This window comes from Dermacentor variabilis, chromosome 9 (assembly GCF_050947875.1).
Source record: "Dermacentor variabilis isolate Ectoservices chromosome 9, ASM5094787v1, whole genome shotgun sequence".
NCBI classification, from domain to species: domain Eukaryota; kingdom Metazoa; phylum Arthropoda; class Arachnida; order Ixodida; family Ixodidae; genus Dermacentor; species Dermacentor variabilis.
This window is the reverse complement of record NC_134576.1, coordinates 124861034-124874240: the sequence shown is the minus strand read 5'-3', so window position 1 is coordinate 124874240 and position 13207 is coordinate 124861034. Positions and strand designations below refer to the sequence as shown.

Sequence of the window (13207 nt, the reverse complement as noted above, 5' to 3'; positions counted from 1 at the left end):
ATTCAAAACACTTCGCGTGGCTTCCGAAATCGCCATCACGCGTGCACGCTGATCTCGAACGACATTAACCTCGATCATAGGTCAGCATACGTTTGCAGGCATCACGGGCGACAGCTATTTCTAGAGCCAGAAGACCAAGCTTTAAAAGGCGCATATAAACGATCGTGCCGATCATGTCTCCACTTGCAGGAGTGCAATCTCGACAACAAACCACAAGGTCTCCGATGCATCAGAAAAGGCCTCCAACCGCTGTTCACTCGCTTTTTTAATAATGGGAAGCTTTATTTCCATCAACGTGATGGGGGAAGTAGAGGAAAAAGAAAAGCTGAACAGACAGTTTAACTAGTTCCCTCCCCGCCCAAAGAAAAATACACATATACATTCCATGAAGGCAGACAGTTAAGCGAGCAACAAGAAGTGAAAACGTATTTTATTGAAGAGTCCTCAAACTAGACAAGAACCTATGCCTACCAATGTAATGGGAAATTCCTGGCAAGAGGCAAAAAATGCTTCGCCACGGTATTACCTACTTGAATAATGATAAGGACATTTTGATTTTTTGCACACTAACCGAGCAATAGATAACATATATAATTTGCACTATAGCTATGGATGTGTTATCATAATGGCGGAGTTTATTAGGCTTTTGTGGCAATGGAATCCATCAGTCAATCATGATCAACTAAATATGAAGTGTATCAGTCATTAGCACACCCTTGCTCTAGATTTACGCTTCCATGCTGTCGCAGGTGCGAACTTTGCTGCCAACCGAAACCCATCTGCAAGCCATAGGACATATTGACATAAGGGCCTTCAGATCTCAAATCAACGCGCTCATATTCCTGGAATCTGTGGACCCAGGTAGACCTGCAAAGGTACGTCATCTTAGGACAATGCTTCACGCCTGCGCCGTAACTTTGACATTTGCATTCTTGCATACCAGAAGATGCGAAGCTCCTATAAGCGGCTGGCTAAAGGCGATTGGATTGATTGAATGCGAAATCTGTGATTGTTTCACTACCCATGTCGCACGGAGGTACTTGTTTTAATTTGCTTTTACATTAATTGTTTTTTTCCTTGCTGTGTTACGCCTTCTCGCCAGTCTTCCTAATATAAAAAAGGGGGCATTATTCCGCTGGGCAACTATTCCACCTATCGTTTAGTGAAATTGGTTGCTTCAAGGGCAGAGGTCAGGGCATATTGGCCATTTATCGCTGAGGGGACGGGGAGAAAAAAACCCAAAAGAAATAGAACGCATATGGTGCTAGGTTTGTGTTCTTCGTGGGGGTCGTTCTCTCTTTGTTCCCCGTTTCTTGAGCAGTGCTTGTTTCGTTACTTCAAGAAAGAAAGTGCGCTGCTACAGGCCTTTAAAAGCGGAATTATAATTTGGAAATCCTGGAGTGTTTCACTCGGATACACAGAAAAGCTCCGTCAAAGGAAACAAAAATGAAACAGGAACAAACTGCGATGATTCCCTGCGGTCATTCGAAGCATTTAGTGCGATAGGAAGTAAATGCGAAATTCATATTTCGCAGCTCCGTCCAGTATTTGTTGTACCTATGTTGTTTGTATAATAATAATAATAATAATAATAATAATAATAATAATAATAATAATAATAATAATAATAACAATAATAATAATAATAATAATAATAATATATTATAACAATGAATATGATAAACTTATAATTATCATACCGAGCTGAATACATTTCTATATAGCTTCAATTTTGTCTCTTAAGCTTTTCAGAGCAAGTGCATTTTAAGCTACCTTACTTTCAACTTCTCACCTCTGGGTGGCTAGTGGCATTTCAAGAAATATGCTGAATTTAGAGGGGCAGTATGCGTTGATAGTTTACAGAACAGCAGGCGAAGAGAGCTTCATAAGCAGTTGCCCAAAACGTCATGCTCACTCCTGCTCTGTCAACCTTGTTTTACAGTGGAGCTGTTAGACGCTCGCCGAGTTTCTCTTGAGGTGCGCAGCTTCACCGAGCTGGGGGAGAGAAAGCTGAGAGACAGTGAAAACAGAGTATAAAAATAGCATAGCGATGCGGCGAGGGTAGGTGGAGGCTAGCGGGGGAGAAGGAACTGCGAGCATGTGAGCGAGGAATGCAGCCCAGATGTGTGCCCTCTCCTGTGGCGCGTCAGGCGGCGGGGTCAGGCGAGGGACAAGGGGCGTTCTTCTTCGGCAGCTGCTGGGGTGCCTCGATGTCCTCCTCGCCCGCTGCTCCGTACAGTGGATACAACTGCGGCGTCTACTACAGTGTTGGCCACGCGAATCACGGAAGCCATTGTAGACGCCTTGGCGGATGCCGTAGGGACGCATTGTCGGCGTTCGTGTGTCTTGTGTGCGGTTTGGCACTACTCTACTGGCCTTCCTCCAGTTCCACTGGTCTCTGGTGTTTGCGATAGCAGAGCCAAGCATTATTTTTCTTGTTTTTTCTGCTCACGTCGTCGGCTTCATCATCGTCACTTTGCAGCCTCTGAGATCAGCTAACATGTTGTGTGCGCCCTGCCTTATGGTGGAGGCCGTGTTCAAGACAGTAATCTCAGAGGCCGTTTCAGTACTTTGGTCACTCTAGAATCACGGGTGGTACATGGACTTCGATACACAGTGCAAAACGCAAAGATGAATCCTTCAGAGTAATAAAACTAATTTCGAAACCTATGCTTTCGCTCATCCGTAGCGCAGGTAGTGACTGCAGGCACTGGAAGTATGTAATGGGCGCCATGTTTTCGCCACTATTCCTCTCTCATTTTTGAGTGACAGAATACTGAAACTTCTTGGACTGTTTTATATATTACAACTTCCCTTTGTGCTAAGCTCATTACTTTTCTTTGGAGCTGTACATTTTTTCTCGTTTTCAACAAATTTTGTTTATGACATTAAATTTGAGCGCATACGTAAATTACGTTCTTTTCCAGTATACCTATCACTAAGAATAGCCTTGTATGTGGTAAGCAACGGTCAGCACGCACCTAGTTAGTCTTTTTCATAGTCATAGATAACAAACATAATTAAAAACCATAACTTACATGGGAAGTAAGACTATGTGCATTCATGAAAGAAATTTGCGCTTAAAAGGGAGCTTTGTGGGTTTGAATACACGCTGTCCTGCTAAAGTACAAGGAAAGAGTGTAGTCAAATCGATATTGTGGCAATCATTCGTGTGCTGGCTTTCCTGAAAACCCAAGTGGTAGCGCTGTCTCTCACTAACGAGGGAATTTCCTCTATCCTTCATGCCTCGCACCATCTTGTGAGACGTGGCATTGACTGCACCCACTTTTCAAGCTTCTTTGCATTTCCTGAAGTTGAGTTTGGGCTCTCATCTTCGAACTCGCTCTCTGCGTACAAAGTCGCCCCTTGCTTGATTTGGGTGATCCTCGGTGGTGACATGTTACCTACCGGTGCATTGCATACAGTACTCGCTTTCCTACAACCCGCCGTGGTTGCTCAGTGGCTATGGTGTTGGGCTGCTGAGCACGAGGTCGCGGGATCGAATCCCGGCCACGGCGGCCGCATTTCGATGGGGGCGAAATGCGAAAACACCCGTGTGCTTAGATTTAGGTGCACGTTAAAGAACCCCAGGTGGTCAAAATTTCCGGAGTCCTCCACTACGGCGTGCCTCATAATCAGAAAGTGGTTTTGGCACGTAAAACCCCAAATATTATTATTATTATCGCTTTCCTACTGGTCTTCTACGGCATTATGCCTGTAGCAATTTTAACCTCTTTTGTCCTGTTAAGGTGACTATAGTACATGATTCTGCCCATATGAATCGCGAATCCATCTTAACAGTTCTTTTTTCTGCTTGCAGGTAGGAGGCGACATTTTAATGCGCGTCGGGATCTACCCACCAACATCTTCACCTGCCTATTACCTTGTGAGTCCTGCTTGAAAAACAAAAAAAATTGATAAGAGTCGAACGCTGGTATAACGAACCGACTCATTCGCTAATAATAGTCTGTCATATCAAGTAATTTGATGGGCTCAAACTTGCCTATAACGAAATTCAACGAACTTTTTTAAGGCAGTCGTGATAGACGGATATGTTCTCCTCATATGTATATAAGATGCAAGCAAGGAACCCATTTGTTGAAAACGAAATTATGCGTAGTAGGCAGTAGCTTCGCGTGTACCTTGAACTGTTTCTCACTGTTAATACAAAGGCCTTCTCGATGCGCAAAATTACGAAGGCGTGCCTTTTTCACTTCCCTTGATAACATCACAGCATACCGGCTCGGCACATTCACTACCGAAAGTACTTCCACCGCAGAAAATGGACCCCACTTAATTGTTTGTTTGCAGCATGCGAATGGCTTTCTCGTGCTGGCAGCGAAGACCCATGTTTGACATAGCCAATGTCTATTTCGTTGTGAGGGAGTTCTTTTACATTTGTATCGGTCAGTAAGCTTAATGTGTTCGACAGAGAGAATAATTTTCAATATCCAGGTTCCCTATATTTTGCTTGAATCCTATACAGTAAATTTTCATTACAACAAAGCCGTCATGAGAGAATCCGTACGACCGTTATAAGGGGTATTTTGTTAAAAATGGATGTGCTCTAAAAGAGTCACAGCAGACCGAGACGCGTATTCAAGCAGCGTGGAAGCACGTAAAACTAAACTGGAAATGGAACCGCTCCCCTACCCCACAGTGGGGTAGTGGGGACATGCGAGGGGGAGCAATTCTGCTGACACCGGTAAGCAGCTGTTTTATCCGTTGGCTGTCGTCACGCAATATAGTTACACTGCCGCCATCTCGCAGCATTATTTGCCTCTGCAAGCTAATAGAGGGTAACACAAATGGCCACCGCGTTTGCTGCACAGTTCAGTCTCTGCTTCGCACTAAGCGGAGTCCGGCGCCACTTCACTTCGGATTATCCGGTACACAATGTGTTATTTCAAGAACTGTGGTTGGAACCTTAAAAATCTTTGAATAAAACGTAATTTCTGTTAAAGGAATTCCTTTATAACGAAGGTTTACTTATATGACCAAGAAGAATGTACATAAGGAAAGCAAACGAAACCGACAATAAGAGGTACCTTATATTGTGTGGATTTGTGTACTTTACATTCATGTGGCCCTTTCCTTGCTTTACTGTTTTACTCCGAGCTCCTATCTTTAGCCACGTTGTGTGTGTCAACTGCAGCCCAAACCACTAGACTGTTAAAAGCTTAGTATTCCCAGCAGTTTACGTTTCGCACGTTTGCATTGCCCACGTTTGTTTTGCAGCATACGTAGGGCATTTTGGCTAAATACAGCGGTGTCAATTATATATATAGTGTACTCATCGTCATCCGCACCATAATGCCTCTCCCCGCAATTTCCTCTGTTTTGCGCCTCAACTAACTATCCTATGCCTGCGAAATTGCTGATTTGTTTACTCCACCTGATTAGCGGCCGCCCTCGATCACTTGGCCTTCATTTTGTTACCTTCACAAGCACGTATTGTGGATACGTATTTGTGCACTGTTTGTCTGTATTACACAATGCATGTCCTGCTCAACTCGAGTTCTTCATCTGGAATAGTGGCTTCAGTGACACAAAGGGATGGAAATGTCAGCGGGAATAGTTTGCTTGAGGCACTCCGGTCACGTGCGTGCACTGAAAGCCGCCGCTAGACGTAGCACAGCTTTCCCATCTAATACTTTCTTTGTTTCGCAATTTGCACGCGCGACTTTCGACATGTGCCATGGAACCGATTATTTATACTGGTTATTTCTACACAGTGTATCTGCCTCTCGCGACTCCTAGGTCGATAGCAACGCAGCGTAGTGAAATCTTGTGAAGTTGTTCTTAACACTGTAATTCGCTAACAGTTTCAAACCAAAAAAATTGTACGAATTCACTCACATTTACTCCTAGCCTTGAAGAGTCATATGAAAAAAAGAAGAAAGTAAGGAAAAACTATGAAGTATTATTGTAGTTAGGTTAACAACAGCACCAACTACAACAACAACAGCAGCAGCAGCAGCACCAGCAACAACAGCCAACAACAACAACAACAACAACAACAACAACAACAACAACAACAACAACAACAATAATAATAATAATAAAATTTGTAAGTAATTCATCTGTTTTCTGAACGGTCCTCAACAGAAAACTCACTCTAGCATAACAGAAACGCTAGTACAGGTTATGCGTAATCTTTCCCGTGCCTAAACCAGAGTTTTCAGACATCAAACTCAGCGTAGCTTAAGTAATACAGTAGGAATGACAGGGTAAAAGAACTTTTGTAGAATTCTCATTGGCCGCTCGACATATATTCTAGCGTTGCGTTTCCTGCAGAGCAAAACTGTTCCATGATGCGAGCTATATTTTTTTTCTATTTGTTTCATGAGAGGGTCTTATAATATTAAAATTAATGGAGTTTTATGGCGCAAAGGCTACAACGGTCAAAGAGCACCAATGAGGTGCATCTTGCGGCGCGCATATCTTTTGAATTTGTCTTAGCTGAACACATTTTTCGGAACTGTGACGATTGTCACGCGATCCTGTTTCCGGCTTGCTCCTTTCTCAGCCTCACCACTGATGTCACGAAAGGCAACATTCTCGGAAGGACTTTCTCCGGGCTATCTGCGTCAGTTTCAGTTTCGACCTCTTTAAAGTTGATCCTGCGGTTCTATAGAAGTCGAAGTACCTTGGGCATGATGTTAGGTGCAGAACATTACAACTTTCCTGACATGAAATAAGAAAGAAGATCCATAGTTGCTCTTAAAAAGGTGCGGGCGAAGCTGGGGGCAGCTGCTTTTTCGATCAACGAGGTTAATGACATGCTGTCTGCTTCGCTTTTCTTTTGCAGGTCACACACAACGGCCAGGTGAAACGTACGGGCGTGCTACGGCAAACTGACCAGCCTCCTTCGTTATATCATTTAGAGCGCTTCCCAGTGACCTCGGACATGTCCCCGTCTGTGCGCGTGCTCGCGTACGCTTTCCACGAGGGACACCTGCTCGCCGACTCGATCGTCATCGAGGTTGAGGAAGCCTGTTCGCACCAGGCAGCCGTGAGCACACTCTGTCGCTTCCTCCGATTTGCGGGCCGTATAACGTGTAAACGTTACCGCTGAATCACTAAGCGTTACGGTTCTCCTTTTCAGTTAATGAGGTGGTCCAGAAACGTATTATCGGGCCAGCGTTAAGGCCCCCCCTCCCCCCTTTGTGTCGCAATATGTCCGGCTTCAGCCCGCGGCAACGTACGTTGTCCGCATGAGAAAAAGTCATCCCCAACCACGAAGGCCCTCCGAGTGGCGCAGAGGCGTTACTGAACTAACTGGATTTCTGAAAGTAAAATGTGTCGGAAAATGAGTAAAATTACTTACACACGACCTCCAGATATGGTAGTTTTGGACTGTAATTTAAATATACGGAAAAACATATTTTTGTTACGTCGAAACAAACACAAACCCCATTTCTAGCTGCCATTTGAGGTCTGTTAGGAGGAGCGGCACGCCCCAGAAAGCTCGTCTTCGCGCCTAGCATTTGCCGCCACCGTTTTCGGGAAAGCATTGCAGTTACATATAAGCTGCAGTTGCCACGAAGCGTGAAAAGCAGTTGGGGATCTTTGAATGCTATCGCGTCCCACTCTTAAAGGTGAAGCTTAAGCATTCTCCATAGTTTTTTCTTTCCGGACGTGCTTAATCGCTAGGGGATGCAATCACCAACACCCTGCATGGTGGCCACTGTCTCGCTCATAAAGCGCCTGCAATTTTCTTCAACATCCCCAAGCCGCCTCTGGTTTCTCGTGCTCATTGTTAGGCACTGATAAAATGTGATGGCTGTTCGTAATATTTCTGAACACGTGCGGATTATGCAGTGACTTCCGGGCTGTCAAAACAACAGCAACAAAAGCAACAAAAAAGTACTTTTGATTGCACTGATAAGGTGGTGGGGCCAATAAATGACCCGGTGTTCAGGTTCCGTGGCCTCCGATATGTGGCGGTATACGACGAACACACCTCAGAGGCCATGTTGAAACCAAAAGCTCAGCCGCAGTGACGGGCGGAGCGCGAGGCTGACATCTTAGCACAGCGGCATAGCTTCCAGCGCTGTGTGAAGGGCAAAACGGAAAGGTAGGGCCGTGACGGCGGGGCAGGGGTGGCGGCGTGGCATAGGGGAATCATTAGGCTGCTGTCAACTCTGCCTACGCGAGGCACTATAACAAAGTTGAAGGAGATTAGCCAAGGAGATGCCCAATTCATCCAGACACGTTCCACAACTATAGTAAAGAAGTGTTGCACTGCCTTTTTAATGCAATGATTGTCATGCAAATTAGTATAACGATTGCTTTGATAAGCTTTCTTATTGATTCTCGCTGATAATACGGTTTCTTTGCATGCACGCAGGTAACAGTCCAGCCGGACTTCCAGAGCAACCGACCTGGGAGCAATGGTTCCTTAAAAATTTTGGGAAGTTCCGGTACGCATGTGGGCATTTTGGGTGTCGACAAGCAAGTTTACTCGCTGACTGGCAAGGAAGGTCTACTTACCTCAGATAAGGTATCGGGATCAACATCTAACTTCAAGCTGTTTAATATTTTAAAATAAAAAAAAACTTGAGAGTTTGCATTTGGTAAGCGCTCTCCAATTACACCTCTCTTGCTTCAACCCAACTCATTTTACACTTACAGATTCTCTATATTTGGGAATGTGCAAATATCGGAAATTGCTAACATGAATTGAACGGGTCTTGGATATTATATTTGTATTCAGTTACCGTAAAGAAAAACTGCTATTCGAAGTTGTCGACTACTGTAAGGGGCAAAAACAATTGTGGCAGTCTACAGGGAGAAAGGTGGTACGAAAAAGAGACCCTTATTGATAACATTGCGCCATGAGACCCGCGGCTGTTGCATAGGCGATTCAGCAACTGACGAAACGCATGGGAGAGTTTGCTCACACACAGTAGCTACCAGCCGTCGCTTAAGCATTGGACTATGAATAGGCTGTTCAATTTATTTTCATTTTCATTTTCATTTTATTACCTTAAAGACCCCTTTCGGGGTATTACATAAGGGGTGGGTGGTACAAAAATACAAGAGGTTGCCCACTATCTTATTTTCAAGACAGAATACTCGTTACTTGATCCACGAAGGCAGATGAGGTGGTGATGGCAGCGACGTGGTGGGGAAGGCCGTTCCAGTCTTTAGCTGTACGATGAAAAAATGATGACGAGCAGGTGACAGTGCGCGCGCTAGGGCGAGCAACATTTAGTGGGTGGCCTGTGCGCAGCGATATGCGTGAAGGTGGTACAATGTAAGGTGCGTGGCGAAGCGAGCTGGTGAAGAATTTATGGAATAATGATAAGCTCGCGATGCGGCGACGGTGCGCTAGTGTGTCCAAACCAGACTCTACTTTTAATGGCGATAAGCTGATATCATATGAGTATGTCGAGTGAATGTATCTTACGGCACGGTTCTGTATGGATTCTAATGCGTTGCTGAGGTAAATCTGGTGAGGATGCCATATGAGTGATGCGTATTCGAGTTTTGGCCTAACCAGTGTTTTATATGCTAGTAGTTTTACTTGTTGAGGAGCGTTGCGGAGATTGCGTTTCAGAAATCCCAAGGTTTTGTTAGCAGATGATATGATGTTACATAGTTATATGCGAGCACCAGTTTAAGTCATGAGTGATCGTAATGCCTAGGTACTTAATAGAGTTTACAGTGTCGATTGGGATGTCATTAATTGTGTAGATAAAGTCATACCGATTACGGCTGCGGGAAATTGACATAGATTTACATTTATTATTGTTTAGTACCATCAACCATTGATCACACCAGGCAGTAATGTTGTTCAGGTCATATTGAAGATAAATGCAGTCATTACTATTAGTGATAGTTCGATAGACAACGCAATCATCAGCAAACATACGAATCTGAGAGGAAACATGCAATGGAAGATCGTTAATGTATATTAGGAACAGGAGGGGACCTAAGACTGAACCTTGGGGTACGCCTGATGTTACGGGAAGAAATTCTGAGGTAGTATTGTTAACACTGACGGACTGTGATCGGTTACTAAGAAATTCTTTTATCCATGCTAGGACATTGGGGTGGAAGTTCAAGCGAGAAAGTTTTAATAATAAGCGTTGATGAGCTACTTTATCAAACGCCTTTGCAAAGTCAAGAAAAATTATATCGGTCACAGTGTTAGTATCGAGATTTGAGTGTAGGTCATGAAGAAATGTAGCTAATTGAGTGTCACATGACAGCCCTCTACGGAAGCCATGTTGCGACGGATGAAAAAGTTATTACTGTCTAGGAAATTCATTACGTGTGAGTATATGACGTGTTCCATTATTTTGCAAGGGATGTATACTAGTTATGGAAATTGGACGATAATTTAAGGGTGAATTACGGTTACCTGATTTGTAGACTGGAACGACCTTGCTCTTTTTCCACTCGTTAGGAAGCGTGTCTGATGATAGTGATTGGGAATACAGCAGGGTTAAATACATGGCAGAGATGCGCTTCGTGTTTTTTAAGAGCTTTGACGTGATATCGTCGACACCAGCTGATGAGGATAATTTATGATTATCAATTAGTGCGGATATTCCATCTGGCGAAAAAATAATATCCGGCACTGGAGCCATTAGAGCAACAGTGAAAACAGGAAGAGGCACGTGTGGTTCGGTAGTGAACACAGATGAAAATACATTGTCAAACAGTTTCACACAGTCAATATCAGGTAAGATTTCACCATCTTTCGAAATTCTGACACCAGGGGATGACTGGGGATTGATAACCTGCCAAAATTTTTTGGGGTTACTGCTGAGCATGCGGGGTAGGTCTGAATGAAAGAATGAGTGCTTCTGTTGCCGGATAGCTATCAGGTAGGCGCGTTCAGATACATAGTATTTTTCCCAGGAGCTAGCGCTTGGCCTCAGTTTGGCCAAGCGAAATTGACGTTTCTTTTTGTTTTCCAGTTTTTTTAGTGCGTTAGAGAACCATGGTTTATTACGATTACAGCGAAGTAAGATAGTTGGTATAAACTGCGCAACGAGGTTAGTCATCTTATTTTGGAAGAGTAGCCAGTTTTCTTGTATTGAGCGATTTTCAAAACCTAATTCAAATGATTGATAGAATGCGATTAGTTCGCTGTTTATGGTGGTATAATTCCCTTTTTCATACAGGCGGATTGTTTTCTGATCTGAACGACGTACTGTAGGTGAAAATGAGAAAACAGCGTCGATTACTTTGTGATCACTTATTTCGCGTAGGTAGCTAATGGAGGACATGCTTTCAGGATGAGTGGTTAGTATGAGGTCTAGTATGTTAGCTGAGCCATGAGTTGCACGCGTTGGCTCTGTTATCATCTGGGAGAGGTTAAAATTAAGGCAGATATCTAAGAATTCTCTAGCTCCTGTCGTGCTAGTAACTGTGCTAGAATAATATGACCAATTGATATGTGGGTAATTGAAATCCCCAAAGAGCAAGATGCAAGCGTTCGGGAATTTTTTTGTTAGTTGGTTCAAGGTGTTATTCAGATGGCGGGGGAAGTCAGGATTAGTGTTGGGGGGACGATAACAGACGCCAAGAAGTAGTAGCTGCTGATTAGCGCGAATGATAAGCCATACAACTTCTAGGTCAGTGGCCACATTAACTGTGGAGCACATTAGATGTTTTTTTACTGTGATAAGAACGCCACCGCCCCGAGTACCCTGCCTATCTTTACGAAAAACATCGAAATTCGATAGTTCACTCAGAACTTCACCGTCAGTTATATCATTGGTAAGCCATGTTTCAGTTAGTATAAGTAGGTCACTGCCAGACGAAGATACTAGATCTGATACTTGTTGTCTTTTCGGAAGAAAGCTTCTTATGTTAGTAAAAATAACAGAGATTGAAAAAGGTTCTCGAGGGACAGGCAGAGCACGTCGGGACGAATGCTGGTGACAACGCGATAGCTATAGTTCTTTCACGGATTGGGAAGCTGGATCAAAGACGTAGCGTTTTGAACCTATGAATAATGTTTTAAAGCGAAGAGAAAAAGGAACTGATTGGCTTCGTGCAAAAGCGACAAGATGTTTTCGCGCGTTCTGTACCGGCTTAGAAAAATCCTCACCCATGCTGTATGAAGTGTTTTTAAGCTTGTGGCCATTCGACAAGATGGATTCTTTTGTTTTAAAGCAGGAAAGTTTGGCAATGATGGGCCGGTTACGACCGGGGATGTATCGACCAAGGCGATGCGCTCGCTCGATTTCCCTTGGCTCTAAAGAAACATTTAACTGGTCAGAACACAGCCGAATGACCAGTTCTTCTGACCGAGCAAATGATTCAGATTTGTTAGTATCCGTAATGCCATAAAAGATCAAGTTATTGCGCCGAGAGCGATTATCGGCATCATCAATACGAGCTTCAAGATTACAAACCCGATGAACCGTCTCAGCGGTGTCGGTTTGCACGGTTCCGAGCTGCTGCCTCAAGGGCTCAATTTGCTGGCAGTTTGCTTCAACGCTTGTTAAACGTCTACTGAGTTCGACCGGGCGTCATTAGTTGCCAGCACTTGATGTTTAAGATTCTGGACTTCCGAGAGAAGTTCAGATTGCCCAGAAGATAGCTTCTTTAGCTCCTCTAAGACTGCTGCTGTATGGGGTCCAGGATTCAGCTCAATATCGCCTGATTGCAGCAACAGGAAACGCGCTCACACGCCATAGAAAACAAACACTGGGGGCTCGGCAGCTGTACCAAAAGGTAATTGCTCGTCCTTTTAGCAAATAAACTGCGTGGTGAACCAACCTGCATGGCGAAGAGCAGCGGGTTAGTGGACATGCTAGAGGCACAGCCGCTGAGCCCACGAAACAAGTCGCACAGATGCGGAGGATTTATAGCTGCCGTGAAGGCGGCTGTCGATGACGATGGTGCTTGATTTGCTTGACCGAGGTCCAGGAACAGCGAGGGCGATACCGATTGTATAGTTTCGTTGATAGTAGATGCACGAAGATGCGTCGTAATAGCCACCGGGTCATCGTTTGAGTGGGGCCATGATGCGCACACAACTGGCATGCACGAAGGAACGGGGACGGCCGGAACACGAAGAAGCGTCAGGATGATTGCCTCGGTAAACACCTGCATGGCGAAGAGCAGCGGGTTAGTGGACATGCTAGAGGCACAGCCGCTGAGCCCACCCGAAATACGAAATAATTTGTTATTTGGCTATTTTAAGCACATTTAGAATCGTTTAAAACGATGTGCGGTG

The 13207-nt window shown here is 44.4% G+C and overlaps 1 protein-coding gene across 2 annotated transcripts in view; it reads left to right on the top strand.

The window, feature by feature from the left end:
* LOC142557414 (complement C3-like) overlaps positions 1–13207 on the top strand; it is a 142776-nt gene that overhangs the window by 41110 nt on the left and 88459 nt on the right. For both annotated transcript variants that reach the window (XR_012822768.1, XM_075669237.1), the window contains exons 11-14: positions 750–875; positions 3821–3886; positions 6812–7015; positions 8354–8506. Coding sequence is in view for 1 of the 2 variants with exons in the window: in XM_075669237.1 (XP_075525352.1) it covers positions 750–875; positions 3821–3886; positions 6812–7015; positions 8354–8506 (549 nt within the window). In the remaining variant the exon portion in view is untranslated. The remainder of the gene's footprint in view (positions 1–749; positions 876–3820; positions 3887–6811; positions 7016–8353; positions 8507–13207) is intronic.